The 23,788-nt window shown below is 35.9% G+C and overlaps 1 protein-coding gene across 1 annotated transcript; it reads left to right on the top strand.

The window, feature by feature from the left end:
• The first annotated feature begins 1,200 nt into the window (after nt 1-1,200).
• LOC124533143 (citron Rho-interacting kinase-like) lies at nt 1,201-23,131 on the top strand. The gene is made up of 30 exons (XM_047108307.1): nt 1,201-1,522; nt 1,821-1,918; nt 2,124-2,276; nt 2,396-2,592; nt 3,003-3,171; nt 3,716-3,831; nt 3,913-4,093; nt 4,477-4,612; nt 4,709-4,802; nt 4,881-5,063; nt 5,481-5,745; nt 6,910-7,119; nt 7,607-7,723; nt 7,888-8,040; nt 8,142-8,405; nt 8,516-8,584; nt 8,659-8,906; nt 9,144-9,300; nt 10,470-10,571; nt 10,641-10,808; nt 11,256-11,465; nt 17,349-17,465; nt 18,212-18,318; nt 18,415-18,483; nt 18,554-18,613; nt 18,689-18,739; nt 19,354-19,498; nt 20,505-20,688; nt 21,002-21,267; nt 21,599-23,131. Exons 1-30 carry the CDS (start codon nt 1,318-1,320, stop codon nt 22,658-22,660), a joined length of 5,556 nt encoding a protein of 1,851 aa, XP_046964263.1. The 5' UTR covers nt 1,201-1,317; the 3' UTR covers nt 22,661-23,131.
• The last annotated feature ends 657 nt before the right edge of the window (nt 23,132-23,788 follow it).

Raw genomic sequence — 23,788 nt, 5'->3', positions numbered from 1 at the left:
TCTATAATTATTTAATATATGAATGTAGTAAGTATATCTTACGAACAGAGTTTGACAGCAGTTTTAGAGATAAATAATCAAACATGTTTATTAAGAAATAATAACGCATAATTCTTGTATTTACGACAGAAAGGAATTACTATAAAATTGGGCTCCTCCATTGTTATTCTAGGATGTACCCTCATGCCATTCGACTAAATGCAGACTCAAAGTATGGATAAGAAGTACTCAGGCACTTTTATAGTGAATGCCCACATAAACAAGATAAAATTTAAATATATTTGAGAAAATATGTTCAGCCCTTTGTCTCTGAAATTTTTCGCCGATATTGTCCGCTGAATAGTTATTTTTTGGCGATATTTTTATTCTTCATCATACACAGGCTTTCAAGGGTTCCACGTTAATGCTTTGGTGTCGATCTTTATATTCTGTAAGATCTAGGTATATTATTCACGTTGTATGGAAAGCATAATTATATACGTAAGATTTTTTATAATTTTGTATTTGTTTATATTAGACATAATATTGTAATTGTATAATGTAATATTATAATTATAAATTTTGAGACTGACATCTGAAAAAGAGCTCTATAGAGTATATATTTTCTTGATATCGGTATTAGGATGGTGCGGTTCACCTGTACTATATTATACTGTATAAGATTTGTAATGTATTTTTTCTCATAAAAAAATCAAAACTCAATACCTAGATCTCATTCTTCAAATAGAATCAATGCTATACTACATACACTGCTAGATCCTCCACGAGCGAAAGATACAACCCCCACGTTTGAGATATGTATTTTTGAAATAATAATTTCCTCACCTTTAATGACCGAGTTCCTCCATTTAATTTTCTCTCAGGAGGGAATTTGCTAACTTGGCTACCCAAGGCCTATTAGCTTAAAACGTGTAGTATACAACCTTTAGCCGTTTGTTTATGAAAATTTATTTTTTTACAACCTTATAATAAAATTAGCAATTATCTAATATTTTAGTAAATTTATGTTATACCACATTAGCTATTCACCCCACATCCGTAATATTATTAATAAAGAAAATATGAAAAAATATTTTATAATTTCAATATTGTTGATAGTGTATATACGCTTAACACTGTATTTTATAGAACGTTTATAATACTTGCAACCCTAGGGAAAATCTGTCATTGATTTTTCGATATTCAAAAAATAACGGTGATGCACTGGTCTGTTCTGACGACAGTTTTAAATCTGTGAATTTAATAATCAGTATAAACAAACCTACTGTAGACAATGTTTTAGTGTTTTTAATGTAAGAAATCTACAAAGTGTTCCAAATGGAACCCTCAAAAGAGGCGATTACTGTTCGTATTACACGATTAAATAGACAGATTATCGGCAAAGTGACCAGTGGTACTAGTAAACACAATAGAAAAGTAGATCGGGAAACATTATTAGACGCTTTAACAGTTTTGTATGATGAATGTAATGAAGACCCTGTTAAAAAATGCGACGAGCTTGTACGAACATTCTTAGATAAATGTAAGTACCGCGTGTGGTGCATTAGCTCGCAACTCAATGTTGTCGGGAATTTTACGTAGTTGCAAACATCTAATAATGAAATACATATTCCCATGTATTGAATATACTTTTTTTATCGAAATTATATAAATAAATAACAGTGCGTGCCTATTTTAAAACGACACATACGATTTAATATGAAGTACTTTATCATTGTCTCGAGATGTGAAATTGTTTAGAGACTGGATGATTTTTAAAGTCATTTATTTCCTTGAAATTGCTTTACAAACGAATATGATTAAGTTACATTTATTTTCAGATCGAAGCACACTAGCTGATCTAAGGAGAGCGCGTGTCTGTATTTCGGATTTTGATATTATTCACGTTATTGGACGTGGTCATTATGGGGAAGTGCATGTAAGTCAGCAATTAATAATTATTAAAAAAAAAAACAATTTCTATAAATTCATTAGTAATAGAAGGCTGCATTTTGAATAACAAAGAAAGTAACTTATTATGTATTTAATATGTGAATAATGTTTTGTTACTTTAACAGCAAGTAATGATAGATTCTAATATAACTAGTAATAAAAATATAATAATTCTTCAATTGCTCCTCTAGTTGGTGCGTGAAAAACAGACATCTGATGTCTATGCTCTTAAAAGTATTCGTAAGGAACAGGCAAGGAAGCGAGTGTCTGGTGCAGAAGATGAACGAGACATTTTAGCAAATGCTTCGGGGCAATGGATACCCCGTCTACAATATGCTTTTCAGGTATGAATTAAATATTAAATTATGTACTGTACAATTAGTCCATTAAATCCATCTGTTATATATTGTTATAATAGTTTTGAACTTAATAAATAAAAATTAATTTGTACTTTTTTTTACAGGATAACACCAATCTTTACCTTGTTATGGAATTATGTAATGGTGGAGATTTGGCTGGTTTACTTAGTCGTCGTAATAACCCACTGTCGGAGCGTGATGCAGCTTTTTATATTGCAGAAGTTGCCCATGCACTTAAGACTCTACATGGTATGGGCTATGTTCACAGAGATGTCAAGCCTCAGAATATATTATTGGACAGGTTAGTAATGTGTTATACCTCAGTAAATTAAGGGGAGGGGTTAACGAAGTGTGACATTATGTATAAAGGGGTGAGGGGTGACCTAAGCTTTGCCTAAGAAACTATTGCTAATTATTAAATATTTAAAATGCAATCATAAATTTTAGAGCTGTGGTTTTCATAAAATAATTATTTTATATGAGTATGATATAAAATTGCTAAATGTATAACATCAACCAGCAAGTTTGATAATTTTGACAACAGGTCAATTTGCATGATGTAATTTCATCCAGAGATTCCAGCTTTTAGCCATGAAAGTATAACAAATGGAGCTACTTCTGGATTTATAATATTTAAATATTATTTACATTTATTTTGATACAGGATTTTAACTATAATTCAAGATAAATAAACAAACAAATACATTCCAGATGCGGGCACGTGAAGCTGGGCGACTTTGGGTCATGTGCACGTCTGTCGGAGGGCGGCTGCGTGTCGGGCGCCACAGCGGACTACGTGGCGCCGGAGCTGCTGGCCGTGGACTGCTCCGCCGCGCACTCTGTGTGTCTCGAGTACTGCCGCCGGGTTAACACGGCCATTGTGGGTTCGCACGATGCACTAACGCTTTGTAGTTTTTTAACATGTTTAGTATTCATTTAATTTGATTTTGATGTGGTAGACAACATAATAAACATAAATAAAATTGTACGTAACATATGCAACATTCTTATTTATGTTTCGAACTAAATAGAAAATTTTGTTTTATTTAATCTAATAACAGTTTTGGTTTTTTTTGTGTGGTAGAAATGATAAAATGGTTTCTTATATAATATAAAATTGCACGATTTTTTTTTTATTTAGCTCACGGTAGAAATTATCGTACTAACTTGCATCAGATTTATTTGCTTGTCTTTTAGTTTCTAGTACTTTTGAGTCATACTAGATTTTTCTGTGTTTTACATAAAGTTAAAATGTGTGGTTTAGTAGTTAAGTTATTACATCTCAATGAGTAATTATTATCGTTTTTATTGAAATTTAAAGGGCTAAAATACATGTAATAAATAAAAGGCATTAAATAAATTTAATAATTGAATAATAATAATCAATAAGTAAGTTTTCTTTATGTATATTTATTTTATTCCAGTCTGCTTGTGATTACTGGTCACTGGGTGTAGTGGCATTCGAGCTGGTGACCCTCAACAGACCGTTTTCCTCTGGAGACGACGATTCCGTAGCACAAATTCTAAGCAATATACAAAAGTATGTATTGTGATACAACGATCTTGTTATTTTTATACCAAATGTAAATGTCTCCATAAAAAAATGTCGGTTTTTATTCAGGTACGAACGTGATCCAAACTCGGAGCCGCCTTTCGAGCCTCTGCCGAACGGCCCGTCGAGCACGTGGCGCGCGCTCGTAGCAGGCCTGCTACGCGTGGCGCCCGCGCGCCGCTACAACTACCTGGACACGCTACAGCACCCCGCGCTGTCGCACCTCGCCCTGCACGCCATCCGGGACCAGGTAACGGCTCGCATACTCATATACTTGCTAACATTGTTAATACGCACTGTCCTAGTTACAAGTCGGACCAACAAAGTTATAGTCAATAATATCTTTGTAACTTTTCATAATTAGTAATAACCAATGTTAATATTATACCTTGGGAAATAAAGGTTTAAAGTTTACCTTAAACCTGCGCCAGCCATGTCATTCGATCAATTCCATTAGAGAATGCAATTATATTTAGGAGCACATAAATGTGCTATTATAATCTGTGAGCAAGCGTTTGATTCTATTACCGTAGTTAGTTTGACCGAGAGAACATTTAAATAATATTATTAGGAAATTATTTTTGTACTTAATATAAAACGTTTCCAATAACATTGTACTATTAACGCAAACAGGTACCACCCTGGGTGCCGCACCTACGCGGTCCTGAAGATGCTACGTTCTTGGCTAGTCCTGCGCGAGAAGTCGTACCTGCTTCCGCTGCGCCCTTCCGAACTCGTCCTCCTTTTGCTGGACACCTGCCATTCGTCGGTATGTACACTATCAACATACTGTCATTAGCACTTTCATTACTATTATATAAATTGTTGTCATTTTAAAAATCATTACATTTTTTTACCACTTCAGGATACTCGTACGTAGCCCAAGAGGAAAGTGAAGATATCAGCGGCGGTTTCAACGCGTCCCACGACTGTACAGCTATCAATCTAGCTACTTTCAAGTTAGTCACATAACTAGCCATAGCTATTTAAACAAAAGTATTCGCATAATTTTATTAATACAAATTTAACTGATACAGGTCCGCGGAAAAGTTAGCAGCGATGCGAGGCCGCGAGGTCGCCTCGCTGCAGAGCAAGCTGGCGGCAGCAGAGGCGGCCTCGGGCGCGGCGGCCGAGCGCGCGCGCCGCGACGCCGACGCCGACGCCGAGCGCGTGCGCGCCAAGCTGCAAGCGGAGATCACCGCGCTCACCCTGCAGAACAAGTCTGTGTCTACATGTTACACCATCTTACTATAGTAAGACACAAATTAGATGTAGCATCGGAAAATGCAATGGAATGAAAATAAAACCGATTACTGCCGATTTACACAACCAATAGAAACAGCTCCCTATCGCGCCATTCGACGCTATTCGTCGCTATAGATTCACGCGTCAGAGAAAGCAAGTGCATGTAAAACGACGCGTCAAATTGACGAATATATTAGGTCATATGAAATTACAAGTTATTACGTTTGTGCAAAGATCATATTCGCGTGAGAAATAAATATTAATAATTTGGGATAGTGTCCTTAATTCGGATGTGATCGGTTTTACGAATTTTGCCGATGCGACATCTAAGTTGTGTCGTACTATACTTCATGTACCAATGCAGATGACTAATACAATGCAATATTTACCAGGCGACTGGAACGTCAAGTTGAAGTAGAGAAGGAGGAGCGCATGGCGCTGCAGCGCACGAATCAGGAATTGAGCAGCGGTGTAATAGAGCGCACCAACGCGGAGTTGCGCGCCGCACAGGCACAGGCACAGGAACTGCAGTCAGAGCGAGATATGTTAAGGGAAGACATTGCACGCGTAGAAGCGAGGGTCAAGGATCTACAAGTGGAATGTAATAGCGCCTTAGCTGCCGCGGATACGGCACGAGCGCAACATAAACATTACAAGGTAAAAATGTAGTATTATATTATTATCATTCAAAATAATTGAAACTTTAGTATATGTGTGAAATAACGTACAAGTATATAACAATAACTCAATACTGCACTGCTTTATAGTGCATCTATGTGCAGTCTACACATAGATTTTGTTGGTAGAACTTCTCCATGACATTTATCTCAGTTCTGAAAGTGCCTAAAACTCTTTAATCTTATATAACGTCTTATCTAAATCAGTGTTATTAATGATTTACCATATAGAATACCATACTTACCATACTTCGAAAAACAGTACAGTAATTTTGGTGTTAGTGTTAAGATAATAATATAAATGTCTTAATATATATAATATTGTTTGATTGATCTAAAAAATCACAAAAGCTGCTATTGCTGTCAGGCATAAAATGTTTTGTCTATAAAAATCTTAACTCCTAAAGTCAGGGCAATTGGACAACTATAACATTGTTATATGTTCATTCCATATTTTTCATTAATCAGGATATCATACGACATGTACAAGACTTACGACATAGATGGCTCACAGAAATAAATGTAAAACCCATTGTAAGTGTAATGGCAGACATCCTAAATCAATTTTGGGCTGTCTCTTTCCAAATTAGTGTAGTTATCTGTAGATCGTTATTATAGAGTATCTCATTGAAAATTTATCACTTAGTTTATTATAGAAACATAGTTTATTGTAGTTAGTTTTTCATAGACTTTATTATATAATTGCATTATTAATTAAGTGTGGAAGTAGCAGAAATAGTAGCCTATATTGTTATTTAATTTATCATTAATATTTAATTTAATCATTAATTTTAAGGTACACAACGTGTAGCAAAATATTAAATTAAGAATCTTAATGAAATGGAGAATAAATGAATAATAATAATAAATAAATAAATAAATATCAGACAACATCACATACATTACTCAGATTCCAATGTAAGTAGCTGAAGCACTTGTGTTATGGAAAATCAGAAGTAACGACGGTACCACAAACACCCAGACCCAAGACAACATAGAAAAATAATGGTAATCTACATCGACTCGGACGGGAATCGAACCCGGGACCTCAGAGTGGCGTATCCATGAAAACCGGTGTACCCACCACTCGACCACAGAGGTCGTCAAATGAATCGTACCAACATTAATGTTTTCACTTATTCAGGACACGGTGGCGAAGGAGCGCGCGCTCCGCCGGCAGACCCTGAGCGGGGGGGACGCGGACGCGGCGCGCCTCGCGTCGGCCGAGGCGGCGGCGGCGCGGGAGCTGCGCGCGCGCCGCGACGCCGACGCAAAGCTCGCCGCGCTCGAGCAAGAGCTGCAGCGCATGCGCGACCTCGCCGCCGACCACGCCGACCAACTCGCGAGCGCCATGGTCTGTACCTCTGACTAGGTTTTTATTTCATTTCAGTGGTAACGGTTAATAAGAATCGAGTTTGTTTTTAACTACGTTTTTGCTATACTTGGTCCCGAAAAAGAACCTTCTATTATAATTATATTCTATGATATTTTACATACATCATACATCAACAGCCTGTAAATTCCCACTGCTGGGCTAAAGGCCTCCTCTCCCTTTGAGGAGAAGGTTTTTGGAACATATTCCACCACGCTGTTCCAATGCGGGTTGGTGGAATACACATGTGCCAGAATTTCTATGAAATTTGTCACATGCAGGTTTCCTCACGATGTTTTCCTTCACCGCTGAGCACGAGATGAATTATAAAGACAAATTAAGCACATGAATCAGCGATGTTTGCCTGGGTTTGAACCCGCAATCATCGGTTAAGATGCACGCGTTCTAACTACTGGGCCATCTCAACTCTCATCTATGATATTTTATGAATTTAAATTATTATGTGCAGGAATCTATAAGAGAAAAAGAACGCGTAAACTCCGCTACGAATCAACAGTTAAGCGAGACTCAAGTTCACCTAGCGCAGGAGCGCATGCGGGCTGCCGCTCTATCAGCGCAAGTCCAGGTATCGTTTATTATCAAATATTCATTCGGGTATTACAAGAAGTTGCAAAATATGTATATCTGATTATACAGATTTCTAGTAAGCAATTTGAGTAATAATTGATTGTTTGTGGTAAGCTTTTGTACTTGAAACGTTCTTGTTATGACTGGTGCTATCGCGTGTAGGAGCTGGAGGCGGGCGTGCAGGCGGCGGGCGCGCGCGAGGCCGCACTGGAGGAGCAGTGCGCGCGCACCGAGGCGCGCCTGCAGCAGCGACTCGAGGCGGCCGACGCGCGCGCCGCCTCCGCGCTGCACGACGACGCGCGCCATCGGGAGAAGGTAAGCCGTCTGCTCCGTGTCTAACCTCATTCTTTCATTCGCTCGCCACATCGCTCATTCTTGATTGGATTCCGTGATCTGACTCATTCGCATTCCCCAAGGTCACGACTCTCGAGCAGCTAGTTCGGCAGCTGGAACGCGAAGTCAACGCTCTGGAAAAGCGAACATGCGCGAGATGTACGGCCCACGACGCGCAGGGCGGCGCCAAGGCGCAAGTCACGAGCGGTACTAATACTGAGGAAGCTGAGGAGGTAGACACCGGCCGCGACAATAGGAGCGACACCGAGAGCGTGTCGGACTCACATTTAACAGTACACGTGTCTTTGCTTAAGGAGCAACTTGAACGCGCCGAAGCTCAGCTACAGGTTATAAAAATATATTTAGCTTTACAATATTACGTGAAAAGAAGAATATGTCTGAAACAAATTGTAGTTATTTTAAAATTAAAGTCATTATTATTGATATTTCGTTTTAGGCTCGTGCTGATGAAATAGCAGCACTACGCCAAGAAGCTAGAGCTGCTAATTTAGCAAGATGGCGCAAGGTAAGTTACAAATAATTGTTAGACATGTTGTTTTTAACTAGTATAACTAATAAATGAACAATGGCTTATTTTAGGAAAAAGAATTCAATGACTTATCATTGGACGCAAAAGTAACAGCCCGCGACCTAAAGAAAATAGAAGAGCGACTCGCATCCGCGCTAGAAGCGCGCAAGTCAGCTGAAGATAAAGCAGGATTGGTGCACAGAGAGATCACAACGATAAAACCACAGCTCGAGCAAGTGACGAAGGAAGCTGAGAAATATAAGGAACAGTTGGATAAGTTGCGAAAATCTCATGAAGTACTACAAGCAGAAGTAGATAGGTGAGAGAATACATCTTAATAATAATACTTTATACATATAACAAACACTAACTTTAGTTTAACCAACCAATTGAAATACTAAGACTTACTTGTATTAAAAAGCTCAAAAGTTATATGTATAAATTTGAGTAATAAAATCTATAATACTGACCCACCGGGTAGTAGGGGTTACCTACCACCTAAGTTAAGATAAATTGTAAATATACAGTACTCTAATTACTAATATTTTTTTATCAGATCTAGAAACGATATTCGCAAATTAAAGAGTGAAGTACAGTACAGTGAGAAGAGGCGCATGCATGCTGAGGAACAGGAAGAATTGTCCTCGCGTGAACGAGCGCAACTGCGGGACGAACTCGCGCCACTAAAGGCTCAAAACAACGATTTAATTCAGGTAGAGTGACAGACTGTAACTTCCACTGATGATCTTAACCTCTTCTCTTTCTCATCTCTTCTCATTATCTCTTTTGAATTTATTCCACCACAATGTTGACAGAAAGAGGCACGTTCGTTAATAATGAGGTAAAGCATTATCATATGTATGATGCAGATGTCGTCACGATATTTTCCTTCACCAGCCAGCTTGATATGTATTTTAAAAACAACATAAAGTCAGTGATGATAGCCTGCCTAATAAAATGTATTATAAATATTGTAGGCAAGGCCGATTAAATAATATTTCAGAACTATGATAAAATTATTCTTAAGCGCCTCATAAGAATGTTGTAAATTACTCAAAGAGTAATGGTGAAGGATTTGCTGGAAGTTTCTCTACGAGACCGAGTCAGAAATTACGAAATCCTCAGGCGAACCAAAAATGATCTACATATCCCGAAGTATAGGCGAATTAAAGTACGGGCACATAGCTCGCAGGGTCTCTTTGGGGGGCACCCTTTGTCCAGCCGTGGACGTCTTCCGGCTGAGGTGATAAACATCTAATAATAACATTTATCAATAGTTATTGGTGTTGAATTAGGATTAGAAGTTCAACCTATTGTGCAAAGGCATTAAACAAATTGTTTATTATTGAAAAAAAAAACAATGTTAAACAAAGCGTCATTGTCTTTTAATAGGTAAACAGCTACTCCGATACCGAGGTCATTATAATGGATTAGTCGGTCGGCGAATGTTATAGGTTGTGGTATTATATGTGCACTCGATTTAATCATTTATTTTCATCAAATTATTGCCAACATATGCTGAATGAAGTTGTTAAATTAGTATGGCGTTTAAATATCACGTTCCTACGTCAACCGGGGAGAAACCTGTAATCTGGCCCAAGCCTGAATATTTAAGTAACTTAGTGTGGTCACAACGCATGCGGCTCGCCCTCGCCACAGACCTACTGTGCGGGCGTTGTCGAGCCGTGGACTGCACACTTGCAACCTTACATGCGCATTTGACTTCCGTAAGTAAGAAAGCCGTAGACAAAAGGGGACCAGGTTATAGTTGTGCCCAGATATCCATCTTAAATGCTCTGATGTAAGAGGAAATAGAAAAGAAAATCAAGAAAAAACACATGTAGGTAAATCTTTAGCGTACAAAATTTTGTTTTTGTTTCAGAATAACAAAGCACTACAAGAGGCATGCGCACTACTGGAAGAGCAACTAACCGATCTCGAAAAGCTAACCGATCTGCACGAGATAAAGAACAATGATCTCGAGGTGGGTGCCGTATATATTTTTTTATGAATATTCAAACTATACTTGTTTTAACTATATTTTTTCACGCAGATGGAAACAGTTCGATTGCGGAGCGAACTAGAGTCGTGTCGCGCGAAGCTGTCGGAGGCGGAGCGGCAAGCGGCGACGAGTGCGTCGAGCGCGTCCCTCGCTGAGCAGCGCGGGGATGAAGCTAGAGAGCAGTTGCGCCTCATCACAACACAGCTTGATATTATGCGGGTACTTATTTTTCAAACTATTATTGGAATAATACAAAAACTCTCCTCACAATCAATCTCTCCTGAAGTGGTTCACAAACAAAACTTATACAAGATTGATTATTTTTCTCGATCCTTCCAATTCGACGATTAAAGTAGGAATGACCATTTCTAGGCTTACTTCTAGTATTTAATGTTTACACGCCCCTCCTCCGACTGTAGCAACATCTGGTTTCGATCCATTTTAAAAACAATTTAGTTTAGTCAAAGCCGGATGTTGACAATCAACGCAAATTGTAACAACTATTTAAATCGAATTATTTATGCTGATAATACTTTAATACATTAAAACAATAAAATATGATGATATTAAAATAAATATGCTAACACGATTTGACTTCAAATCAACGCAAATATGAACACGTACGCAGAAGATCGATGTCATATTTTAAATGTAATAAATTAACAGGAAAGACTCGAGAATCGAGAAAGCCTAGTAGACGAGTTGGAAGCGCGCCTGGGTGCACTGCAGAGCGAGGCGGCGGCGCGGGAGGCGGCACTGAGCGGGGCGGGCAGGCGCATGCGCGAACTGCAGGAGGAGGCGGCCGCGCTGCGCACGCGCGCGCACCAGCACCACGAGCACGCGCTGCAGCTGCAGGCAGCGCTCGCCGATGCACAGGTACTGTATAGATAACGAAACTACTCGTTTCCATGTGGCATATATTTTTTAAATAAGCGATATATTTGTTTCGACGTATGTTATAACGTTTTATTTAAAAAATAATAACAAAAAAATTGGTTCCCTGTAAAATCGGTATCAGTGTTGGGCAAATTTTAATTGCAAGAACAATTAAAGATTAACAATTAATTAATTGTTAATTGTTACTAATACAGTTAACAATTAATCAATTGTAATTGTGGAAAATCACAACTAACAGTTGACAGTTGACAGTTCATAAGATCAACATCTCTTTCAATCCCTCTGCAAATTTAATTTGAAAAGAGTTATAAAATCATATAAATGGATAATAATGTTATATAAATTATAAAGCTTAGAATATAGTCGAACTTAAATAGTGATAAATGTGACGGACCGTGATCCCCATCAATAGTTATAGCTGTTATATTAAGTGGACAAAGTGCATCGATACCAAACTACCCGCAATAACTATAATATATCTAATCAGTGTTTGCCGTTACCGTAACGTAAACAGAGCCGGAGCATTGTTTACTGTGAGTTGCCGACAGTTTCTATAAGAGCATTTATTACCGTGGTAAGATTAGTAAAAAAAAAAAATAATAATTATTAATTTTACACTCTTTTTCTAATGGCGTCAAGTTCATTAAACAAATTAAACAAATGTGGTGGGTGTCTGCAAGTTATTAAAGCTAATGAAAAGTTTTTGACATGCTCATCGTGTCATAAAAATTATCATGCATACTGTGTAGCATGTGAAAAGGAAGAAGAAGTTATTGGGATAGACACTATTTGGCTATGTCCGGAATGTAAGCCAAAAAGAGGTAATGCTGATGACACGCCGCTTAGAACAAGGAAAATAAATTATAAACAGCCAGATCAAACCAATATCACTCGCCGGAAAAAAGAGAAAATTACAACTTCCGACAGTCCAGATATGTCTATCGTATCTGTTACACAAGAAGAAATACGAAGTATTGTCAAAAACGAAATTCAAGAATTAATAAAACATTTTAACGAAACCATACGAAAATCTATTAAAGATGAATTAAAATCAGTTATGGATGAAATATGCTGCGTCAAGGAGTCAATGAAATTCATGAATGATCAATATGAAGAAATTAAATCTGAAATGAATTCAAAATTTAATCTTGTGGATAAGCTGTATAAAGAAAACGAGCAGCTTAAATCAACAGTTCAAGATCTCGATACACGCTTAAGTATAATGGAGCAACAGACAAGAGCATGCAACGTCGAAATTCAGTGTCTGCCTGAGTATAAAAATGAAAACCTTATAAATACTGTAATTAATTTAAGTAAAGTAATATCTTGCAATTTGAATGAAAGTCAGATACATAATGTCACACGTATTGCCAAGCAAAACCCTAAGACTTCTAGACCAAAATCGATTGTTGTTCAATTTAATAGTCCTAGAACTCGAGACACCTTTTTAGCTGCCGCAATAAAATACAATAAAAACAACCCTGAACAAAAACTGAATACACAACTTCTTGGTATTGGGGGAGCTAAAGTAAATGTATACATAGTAGAGCACCTTTCACCAAAAAATAAGATTCTTCATGCTTTAGCGAGGCAGAAAGCAAAACTAAAGGGATATAGATACGTTTGGCTTCGTAATGGCAGGATATTTATGAGAAAAGCTGATAACTCAGACTATAAATATATAAAAGATATTGCATCCTTAGATAAAATAGACTAATTCATGAATTCTTGTTTTCTTCTTTCTATTTATATTTTTTTTATATCATTAACTGTATTAGTTTATAATAAGTAACCTTCGATCAATTAAGTGTTTATTATCAAAATGTAAGGGGTTTAAAGACAAAACTTAAAGATGTATACTGTAAAATTTCAAGTTGTGATTATGACGTTATTGTGTTCACGGAAACCTGGCTTAATATAAGTGTCCTTGATTCAGAGATTTTCGATGATCGTTACGAAGTGTTTAGGCGAGATAGAACAATAACTAGATTTAATAACAAAACTGAGGGTGGTGGCGTGTTAATTGCTGTCTCCAGAAAATACAAATCACGACGGTTGTTTGACTATGAGAGTTTAAGTGAAGATATATGGATAAATGTTACTCCTCCGGTAGGTGGCTCCGGTGAAACATTTTACATATGCGCCGTTTATTTGCCGCCGCCGATTAATATTAATCTATTGTCCCATTTCGTAGATAGTGCAAACAAATTACTCGAATAAAATAAAAAATGCGTTATATTGGGTGATTTTAACATAAGTTCTATAAACTGGTTCGACAATGATGGTAAATTTCTTTCTACACCAATGCATGTAAATAACAATGTTGAAAGAACGTTATGTGGATTTCTTGCATCAAACAATTTGTGTCAGTACAATAATTTAAAGAATTCTAATGGCAAGATTATTGATCTTGTGCTATCTAATTTAACTTATTTAATGGTCGATAGTCCTCATGACGTCTTAACTAAAACTGACACTCATCACCCTCCATTGATTTTAGATTTATTATTTACGAAATTAAAATTAAAAAAATACGTATTACCAAGAACAAACAAACTTAATTATATTAAAGCAAATTATGAAGAAATAGGGAAGGCACTGGATAAAATAAACTGGTCAGAAATATTTTCTTGTTGTTCCGACATCGATGATATGTTAAATGCTTTTTATTCTGTTATTTACAAAGTCATAAATGATTTTGTTCCTAAATCTAGAATCAGAAATGTAAAATATCCTCATTGGTTCTCGAAAGCATTAATTAAGGCACTAAATGAAAAAAATAAAATAAGATTAAGATTCAAAAAGTATCGGAACCCGCTGGATGAACTTGCTTTTGATTTGCTTAAAAAACGTTGTGATAAGATGACTCTGAGTTGTTTCAACTCATATATTTCATTCTTGGAACGTAAACTAATCTCTAACCCCAATTATTTCTGGAGTTATTTAAAAATTAAAAGGGGCGGGAATAATAAAATTCCCGCCGTTATGTCTAATGGTGTCCGAACCTCCGATTGCTGGGAAGAGATATGTAACTTTTTTGCTTTACATTTTTCTAGCGTTTATGTGAATAATAATGACCAAACCAAATATATTTCAAGAGACTGCAAAACTTGTAATACACTACATTTTATCACAATTTCTCAAAAGCAGGTTAGCGACGCACTCAAACAGCTTGATATAAAAAAGGGTGCTGGACCGGACAATATTCCTCCTATATTTTTCCAGAGTAATGCGCAGAAACTATCAATTCCCTTAACTTTAATATTCAATATGTCTTTAGAAACTGGAAAATTTCCTAATCTGTGGAAGGAAACCAATATCGTTCCGATTTACAAGGATGGTGACAAATCTCTTATAACTAACTATAGACCAATTGCTATTCTGTCAGTTTTGGCAAAAGTTTTTGAAAAGCTCATATGTCCATTTTTTACTTGGCATGTATCGCAGTTAATAATTGAGGCCCAGCACGGTTTTTACAGGGGGCGATCTACTGCAACTAACTTAACTTCATACGTCGAAGACCTAATTGATGCTGTAGATAGACGAATCCAGGTAGACGCGGTGTACACCGACTTCAGTAAGGCCTTCGATACCGTAAATCATGCTATTCTATTAGACAAATTAAAATCTTACGGGATATCGAATCCTTTGCTTAGTTGGTTTGATTCTTATCTGAAAAATCGCAATGCTAGAGTAGTTGTAAATGGTTATACTTCCAATTCCTTTCAGGTTTTGTCTGGTATCCCACAGAGTTCTCATCTAGGACCACAATTGTTTACAATTTTTATCAACGATATTGGTGAATGTTTTAAACACTCACAAATATATCTTTTCGCAGATGATTTAAAAGCTACGGCTAGGATTAAGGATTCTTCCGACTCTATTATGTTTCAAAATGATTTAGATAGACTAGCAGAGTGGTGCATAGAAAACAAAATGGCTTTAAATGTAGCAAAATGCAAACATATTAAATTCACAAAAAACAAATATAAAAAACCGACAGTATATTATATAAATGGGGAAGAACTTAAAGAGGTAGACATTATTCGAGACTTGGGTATAAATTTCGATCAAAAACTTAAATTTGATAAACATATCGAAATCTTAGTCCTGAAGGCATCGAAAATACTAGGATTTTTAATAAGAGAATCTAAGAACTTCAAGCAGCCAGCTACAAAAATTGTTATGTACAATGCATTGGTTAGAAGTAATCTAGAATACTGCAGCGTAGTTTGGTCTCCTAGATACAAAAATCGTATCGATAGACTTGAGTCCATCCAGAAAAAATTCATTAGATATTTAACTTATAGTTGCAAGCTTAGCAAAGTACTCAAATCTTACGATGAACGTATTGAATATTTCAAACTCGCTCCATTGTCGAAACGTAGAAGTCTTTTTCAATTAATATTTTTAAGTAGAATCGTTACTGGGTCGATTATTAATTCAGACCTATTACAAAAACTTACTTTTAATGTTCCCACCAGATTACCTAGGTCAAATAATTTGCACTTGTTTAATAAACCAAAGCATCACACAAACCTTAAACTACATAGTCCAATTTCACAAATGTATGATGCTTATGATGAATATCAACACAGTGTCGATCTAAATGTTACGTCCATTGCGTCCATGAAAAATATCGTACTGGGCAACAAAAATGAAGTCTAAGTTGATACATCCTGTCCCATATATATATTTATTGCATCGCTTTTTTTTTGTTTTTTTACTTCCTTTTAATTAAGATTGAAATAATTTTCTAATTAGGTTAAGATGTTGATTGTTTTCTTTTAGTGCATGCTGTGTTCTTCTATAAGTAATTGTGACACTTAGAACAGAATGTTATTTTTGTTATATTTTATTATTATAAACAGTGTACAAATTGTTGAAGAACCAAATAAAATAAATAAATAAATAAATTGTTTTGTTAATTTTAATTAAAAAATAACAATTAAAAATACTGCTATAATATAAAGCTGGTACATACAAATATACAATATACCCGTGTGGTTCCGGGTAGTAGAATAGTGCCCCCATCTTTTCATGTAGTTAAATAAATATGTTAGCAACAAATAAAAGACTTGAACGAAGACGACGACTTGAAATGTTTTTGTTTTACACCTACGCTGCGGAAATATTGATCAATGCAACTTTATATTATATAATATAAAAATAAACACTTTTTTTTCTGTGGAAAGAGAGATTTAGAAAAAATAAGCTATACTTAAGAGCCTTTGACCACATTTTTATTCGTCTGAAATCTTATACTTATAGCTTAATTTTCCTAAATCTTTACTAATTTCATTTTGATATATAAAGTTAATTGTTAGTTTTAATTGTTTTATAAAACAATTGAAAAAGTTAATTGCAATTATTTTAATTGTAAGTTGCAATTGACATATGTTAATCAAATTAATTTAATTGCAAGGTGCAATTAAAAGTGTAATTGCGATTAATTTAATTGTAATTAATTTAATTGCAATTACTTTTTTAGTCAATTAATAAAATAATTGACAATTGCTTGATTAATGCCCAACACTGGTCGGTATACGGGCGAAAGTTTTACGTGACAACGACTTTGAGTGGTAAAATAATTTTAATGTGCTCGAGTGGAAGGGACGCGTGCCTTTCACTTTTTATGTCTGTCTCTCTCGCTCTTAGGCGGGCTAACCATGCCCGAGTGGAAGGGACGCGTGCCTCTCACTCGCTCTCGTTGTGAGCGCATAACGTGAGCGGAGCGTAACGCAGTTTCTTGAAGTGTCACCCGGCAAACCAATTTATAAGACGTTGTCACGTCAAAAAGTCACATCAAGTAATTTAGCTTATTCATCTATATATAATGAGGGTAATACTCTCTATGAATAGGAAGAAACTGAAGCGGCACGAGAAGCGCACGCGGCGGCGACTGCGTGGTGGCGCACGCGGGAGACGAAGGCGGACGCTACGCTGCGACAACAAGCTAAACTTATCGACTTTCTACAGGTGCTTATTTTGATCGCTTCGTCTATTCATAATTAAATTATATATATATAAGATTTTATTCTTTTTACTAGGATGACATGGTTAATAAAACAAAATTGAGTTTCTCTGTAAAACAAACGACATTTAATGTTACTATTAACAATGTCTTTGTACTAAATTACAAAATTCTTTATTTTTCTAAGAATTCTCTATTGATATTTTTATAGCTAACAAAATTTAGTTGTCATGATGCGTTCGATGACAGTTCATATGTGGAATTAAAATTAAAGAAAATACTTTTTCTTTACATATAGTTAACTGCATTATAAAGATAGGCGCACACCGAGGCGGGCCGCAACGCATAACAAAAATTCTCCTGAATCAGTTTCATACATTTTGTATGGGCTATCGCACACCTCAGGCTGGCCGCGACGGGCCGCATCGCAACGCATCGGCGCATCGCTAGCCAGGCGTATTTTTGCGGCGATGTTATGCGTTGCAATGCGGTCCGTCTCAGTGTGCTTTAGCAGACGCAAAAAGTAGACGGCTGAATGAGTGCTGTTCTTGAATTACCAAACAGAAACCGAATCATCAACAATATTTATTGATTGTCAAAACCTTAATGATTATAAGATATTGAGTTGCGGTGCGGCCCGATGCGCCTGCTATGCTATGCTATGCTTTGGCGCAATTTTGCAATGCGATGCGTTGAGGCCCGCCGCGGCTATAGTTTGCGCGAGCCTTAACACTGTTTTAATATTTCTCAGGCCAAAGTGGAGGAAGCGGGTCGTAAAAAGTGTTCCCTGAGTAACAAGTTGTTCGGACGTTCGGGACGTCGCGCTGCTGCCTCGCCACCACTACTCAGAGTTAACCGGTATATACAGCATTATCTTTATAAAATGTCACCCTCCTTGACTATTAATATACAATGTCAGTAAATCTGCTAAACTGCATTTATTTCTTTTCGCAGTGAGTTAAGGGAAGAAGTGGAACGTTTGAGAGCCAAGCTTGCGGCCGCAAATGCTAACAATGAAGCGAAGTATGCTTATTTGATTATTTGAATATTACATTAAGTTGTATCAGATATTGATAATATTTTATCGTTTTAGTTTCCCACCTACACCTAGACGAGAGCGAAGAGATAATAAACCGAAAAAAATTGTAAATGGGTATGTTTTATCATTTATTGTGTCATTATTATTTGTGATTGAAATAAAATATTACCGAATTTATTATCTTTACAGATCACATAACGTTAATGCTGATGGAAATGAAGATTCTTTGCTTATAATATGGTAAGACAGGTTTCCACTAGAGAATAATTATGCCCCGAAATATAAATTACACCTTGCAATTAGCAATAACTTCAAATAATTAGGTATATATTTTTGACCAGAAAAATAAAATCTTTAGCAAGGTGACGTTTACCCATGAAAGAGTTAAAATTACTCTCGAACTAAATCAACCACGATAATATTTGTATAGTACGACACAAATTAGATGTAGCATCGGAAAATGCAATGGAATGAAAATAAAACCGATTACTGCCGATTAACACAACCAATAGAAATAGCTCCCTATCGCGCCATTCGACGCTATTCGTCGCTATAGATTCACGCGTCAGAGAAAGCAAGTGCATGTAAATCGACGCGTCAAATTGACGAATGCATTAGGTCATATGATATTACAAGTTATTACGTTTGTGCAAAGATCATATTCGCATGAGAAATAAATTTTGACAATTTAGGATAGCGTATTGAATTCGGATGTGATCGGTTTTACGAATTTTGCCGATGCGACATCTAAGTTGTTTCGTACTATATGTACTTATTAATTTTATATAATATATTACATATAAAGGTGTAAGGTTCAGAGTAGGTGGATCCTAAATATAAAATTCGTCTCCCAGGCCGGACGGTTCCCGCGAGCGCATGCAAGCGCGCTGTTCTGAGCACGCGCTGCTACTGAGCAGCGGCGAACGCAGCCTGCGCGCGCGCCTACTGGCGGCGGACGCGCGAAACCTGCCTCACAACGAAGCCAACCGCGCCTTCATGGTGCGTTTTATTTATTTATTTATTTAAGATTCACCAGTGGTAAATACATCAACACGTACAAAGGTATACAATTTTAATACAACTTAAAACTAAATGCATTACCTATTAAGGTGAATACCACTTGCAATGATACAGTTGGAGATGACGAACTTACAAATAATTAATTGTTAGTAAATCAAGGTTCATTAAAAATGACAAGAATTAACAATAATAGTAAAATAATAACATACAAACAAAAAAATATAATAAATAAATTAGTTAGCCGACAATTTTGACAATATTCGTTCGATATTATTTATTTATTTAGGTTTATCAACAGTTGTTACAATATAAAAACTTACTATAGCTACAATTAAAATAAACAAAATATCAAACGCAATTGTACAACTAATTATAGATAAACACTGCATGCTTATTTAAAAACTTATAGACTATGTGCTTAAAATACTTAAAATCAGTTAGACTATGTAAAATATAAATATAATGTAAAACAATAAAGAGAAAAAAATATATAGGGAAAAAGAACAATCACCTTAAATAACGGAGACCTTACTTAATTTAAAAAAAAAAACACATCAACAACAAAATAACCAACAATCCAATATTATATTTGTATTATAGAAAGCGTTCAGTGGTCGGTGCCTACCAGGTATAAGAGTTATCATAATGGTGATATTCCAAAATATAATCTGAAATAAACAATAGTAAAGTAACAGCCTGTAAATTTCCCACTGCTGGGCTAAGGCCTCCTCTCCCATTAAGGGGAGGGTTTGGAACATATTCCGTTCCAATACGGGTTGGTGGAATGAACACATGCAGGTTTTCTGTTGTTTGATGTTTTCCTTCATCACCAAGCACGAGATGAGTTATAAACACAAATTAAGCACATATGTATAGTGGTGCTTGCCGGAGTTTAACCCCGATTATCGATTAAGATGCACGCGTTCTAACCACTGGGCCATCTCAGCTCTGAGATAAAAAATAAAAGTGACTAATTGTTGATCAGGTAAAGTTAGAGTACAGCGACCGTGCAGAAGCGGCGGTGGTGTGTTCCAGTATTGCGGAACGTTCCCGCTGGATTGAGTTACTCACTCCCGTCGGATCCGTGGGCTACGAAGCTTCAGTCATGCTACAGTGTCGAATACAACCAACGACAACTCTATATGCTGCAACAAATGCAATTGCTATAGGTAAATAGTATATTAACAATTATAAGGAAAAAATCGAACGAAGGTCTGCCGTCATTAGTCACTGAAGACGTAAAAGGATTATTGTTTGACATATATATATTATTGTTTGGTAATCGCTTCTTTCGATTAAAATAAAATAGTTTACTATTATTGTAAGGAATACAATGCATTATAGCAATATATATTCATAATAAATTTTATTTTTTTAAAAATTCAATATAAATTTTGATCTAATAATAATCTATGAGATCACAGTATCCCTTAAATTATATATATGATAATTGATAAGATTAACTATTATTGTAATTCTTAGGTCGTCCTGATGGTCTCCACTCGCTTCGCGGCCCTGTACGTCTCGAGTGGAACTCGGATGTGTCTCCCCCACGCAGAGCCGAGCCCGACGCCGTGGAATTGCTGTGTGCGGCCGGCGGACGCGCTCTACTCCTGAGCAGCGGCCTGCTCGCACACGCGGGTCTTCTCGCATTCACCTCTGCTCTGCAACGCGCCACCGCCCTTAGACCTACCGTCGCTCTCAGCAGAGTACAACTACCCGATAACACGACACCTCATTTGATTAAAGTAAAATATCAAATTATTTTGTTGTTTCATATCAGTTACAATTATTTTTGTGCTAGTAATAATTATTGTACACCAATGAAATTAATATGTGGCTAAGTATGTTGACTCTGTATTTATTCCGTTTTCAATGAAGTGGACATTAAGCACTATAATTACAGACAGAAAGAAATATATTTTCTCATATTCAATGCTAATAATGGCTCGAGAAAATAATAATTCAATAAGAAATACAGAAAAAGCTTGCTTGTATATTTATTTATAAAATATATTCTTATAATTAATAAAAAATGATATGTGCGTTAAAATCTGACCAACGTCATGTATGTTGCAGGGTATGGTCGACGCGCTGGATGGAATCTGTGCGGCAGTTGCATGTGGGCGACGCGTTTTCCTTCTTCGATTTGATGCAGCTAACACCGAGTTTAAAATAGCGCGATCACTCACCATCGATCGACCGCCTTATTCTATACTCCTCACGAGCCAAGTATTGTATATATCAGGAGAAAAACCTCTTAAGGTTAAGCTACCGTCGGGATCCCTGGAGTCATTTGCAATGGATGAACCAATAGTTAATGCCGCATTTAAGAGACACTCTCCGCCTCTGGCAATACTGCTTATTCGAAAGACACCAGTTGAAATACTTCTGTGTTATGCAGAATGTGGTGTGTTCGTTGATGAAAATGGAAAACGAACCCGAAATGAGGATCCCAAGTGGAGTTCTTCAGTACACAGCTGGGAATTCGTTAATCCATTTCTGTACGCCATCGGAGAAGATAGAGTCACAATAATATATATAAACGATGAAATATATAGATCACCACCTTGTACTTGCGACACTACGTCTATGACGTCTAGTGCTTCAGAATGTTACCAACCTGAAATATTCAACTATAAAGTAAATGAACCTTCATTATTAGGTACAGCGCCCAATGGCATTGTCATAAGGTCCAAGATTGAGGACGAATATAAGATTTCTATCGTCGAAGGCATGGCGGCATTTAGAAGTATCGGTGCTTCGTTGGAGTCTCTGAATACATTATCTGATGCGAAAGGCTCTTCATCAGATTTAGCACAATCTCTTGTTGATCTGTCACCACAAAACGAATCTCAGGAGAGCGTCGAATTGACAACAGGATTTTTGGCAGATATAAGGAATAGAGCGCGACAGTTAAGAATGAAAAATCGTGAAGATGCCACATCAGACGATATCATAAAAGAAATTTTGACCACCGAAGTTGGCTTAAAACGAACTTCTAACTGTAAACAATCTTCTGCCGTTATTTCAGACTATGAGACTGATAGTGAGCTTGACAGTGAAGAAGGAACAGGCTCTACAAAATGTACTGCAGACGTGTGTGCAGAAATGTTTACAAGACAGGTTCGCTTCCAATAATTACACACTATTTGTAATAAAATAATTTACCTTGTGTACTAAATGTACAAAGACTATTATGTAACATTTAACATAATATTATAGTCATTATACATAAGTAATTTCATTGTTAATAACTTTAACAGTACTTAAGTATTAGTATTACGATGTTTTATTTTAAAACAAGTACCCAGTATGATGAATAGGTAATTTTTGAATAGCTTATCTTACAAGAAATAAATAAGTTTTTTAGAATATCTTGTTTATTGATTTCTCTGTAATTATGTATAAATGTTTAATTTATATAATATGATGGTAAATTTATCACTTTTGTTAGGAGGCGTCTACTTTAATTATTTATTTATATTAATAATTTATATTTCAATGTGAAGAACAATTTAAAAAATAATAATAATACTATTCGATAAAATATTTAGTTACGTTTTCTGACACTTACTTGCCTATGTATGTGACATATTTTGCCCACTATTAACAGATAAAAGATTCGTTTTTATTGCTGAAAAAAAATAATTATAATATTATATCACAGTGTGTGATTGATTGTGCTTTACATTGAAATAAAAAAAACATGGTATTATTCCAAGAAGTTTGTAAACCTTAGCTTGTGGGATTTCCTAAGTTAAACATATGACATATTACTCAGTCAACTTGCTTTTTAAACTTTTATTTTATAAGAACATGTTAAGATACTAATAATTTACTCTCTTTAATTATTACAAAAACTGAATATTTTTATAAATATTTTTTATTTTAAAATAATCGGACGTCGATAGACTTTCGTTTGTTTTTTTTTTTGTGAAATTATCACTTGCCTTTCATTAAAATTAATATTAAATTATAATATGGATTTTTACTGTGATTTTATTGTGCTGAATTATTTTTGATTTGAATAAAATTGTATATTGTAAGTCAAGTTAATTTAATATATATATGGAAAAACCATTTATAGTTTTTTTTAATTCCTAATGCCACGCCATATTTTCCCTTTCACATGGGACGGTATATTCGCAGTCACGAATCATATTCAAACTTATTTTAAATGCTTAAGAAGAACTTATTTTGAATACATATTATATTTACTACACAAATCGCAATAGAATTACATGGCTAAGTCATTGGTGGTCGAGT

This window comes from Vanessa cardui, chromosome 10 (genome assembly GCF_905220365.1).
Source record: "Vanessa cardui chromosome 10, ilVanCard2.1, whole genome shotgun sequence".
Lineage (NCBI taxonomy): Eukaryota > Metazoa > Arthropoda > Insecta > Lepidoptera > Nymphalidae > Vanessa > Vanessa cardui.
This window is presented reverse-complemented; position numbering and strand designations above follow the sequence as displayed.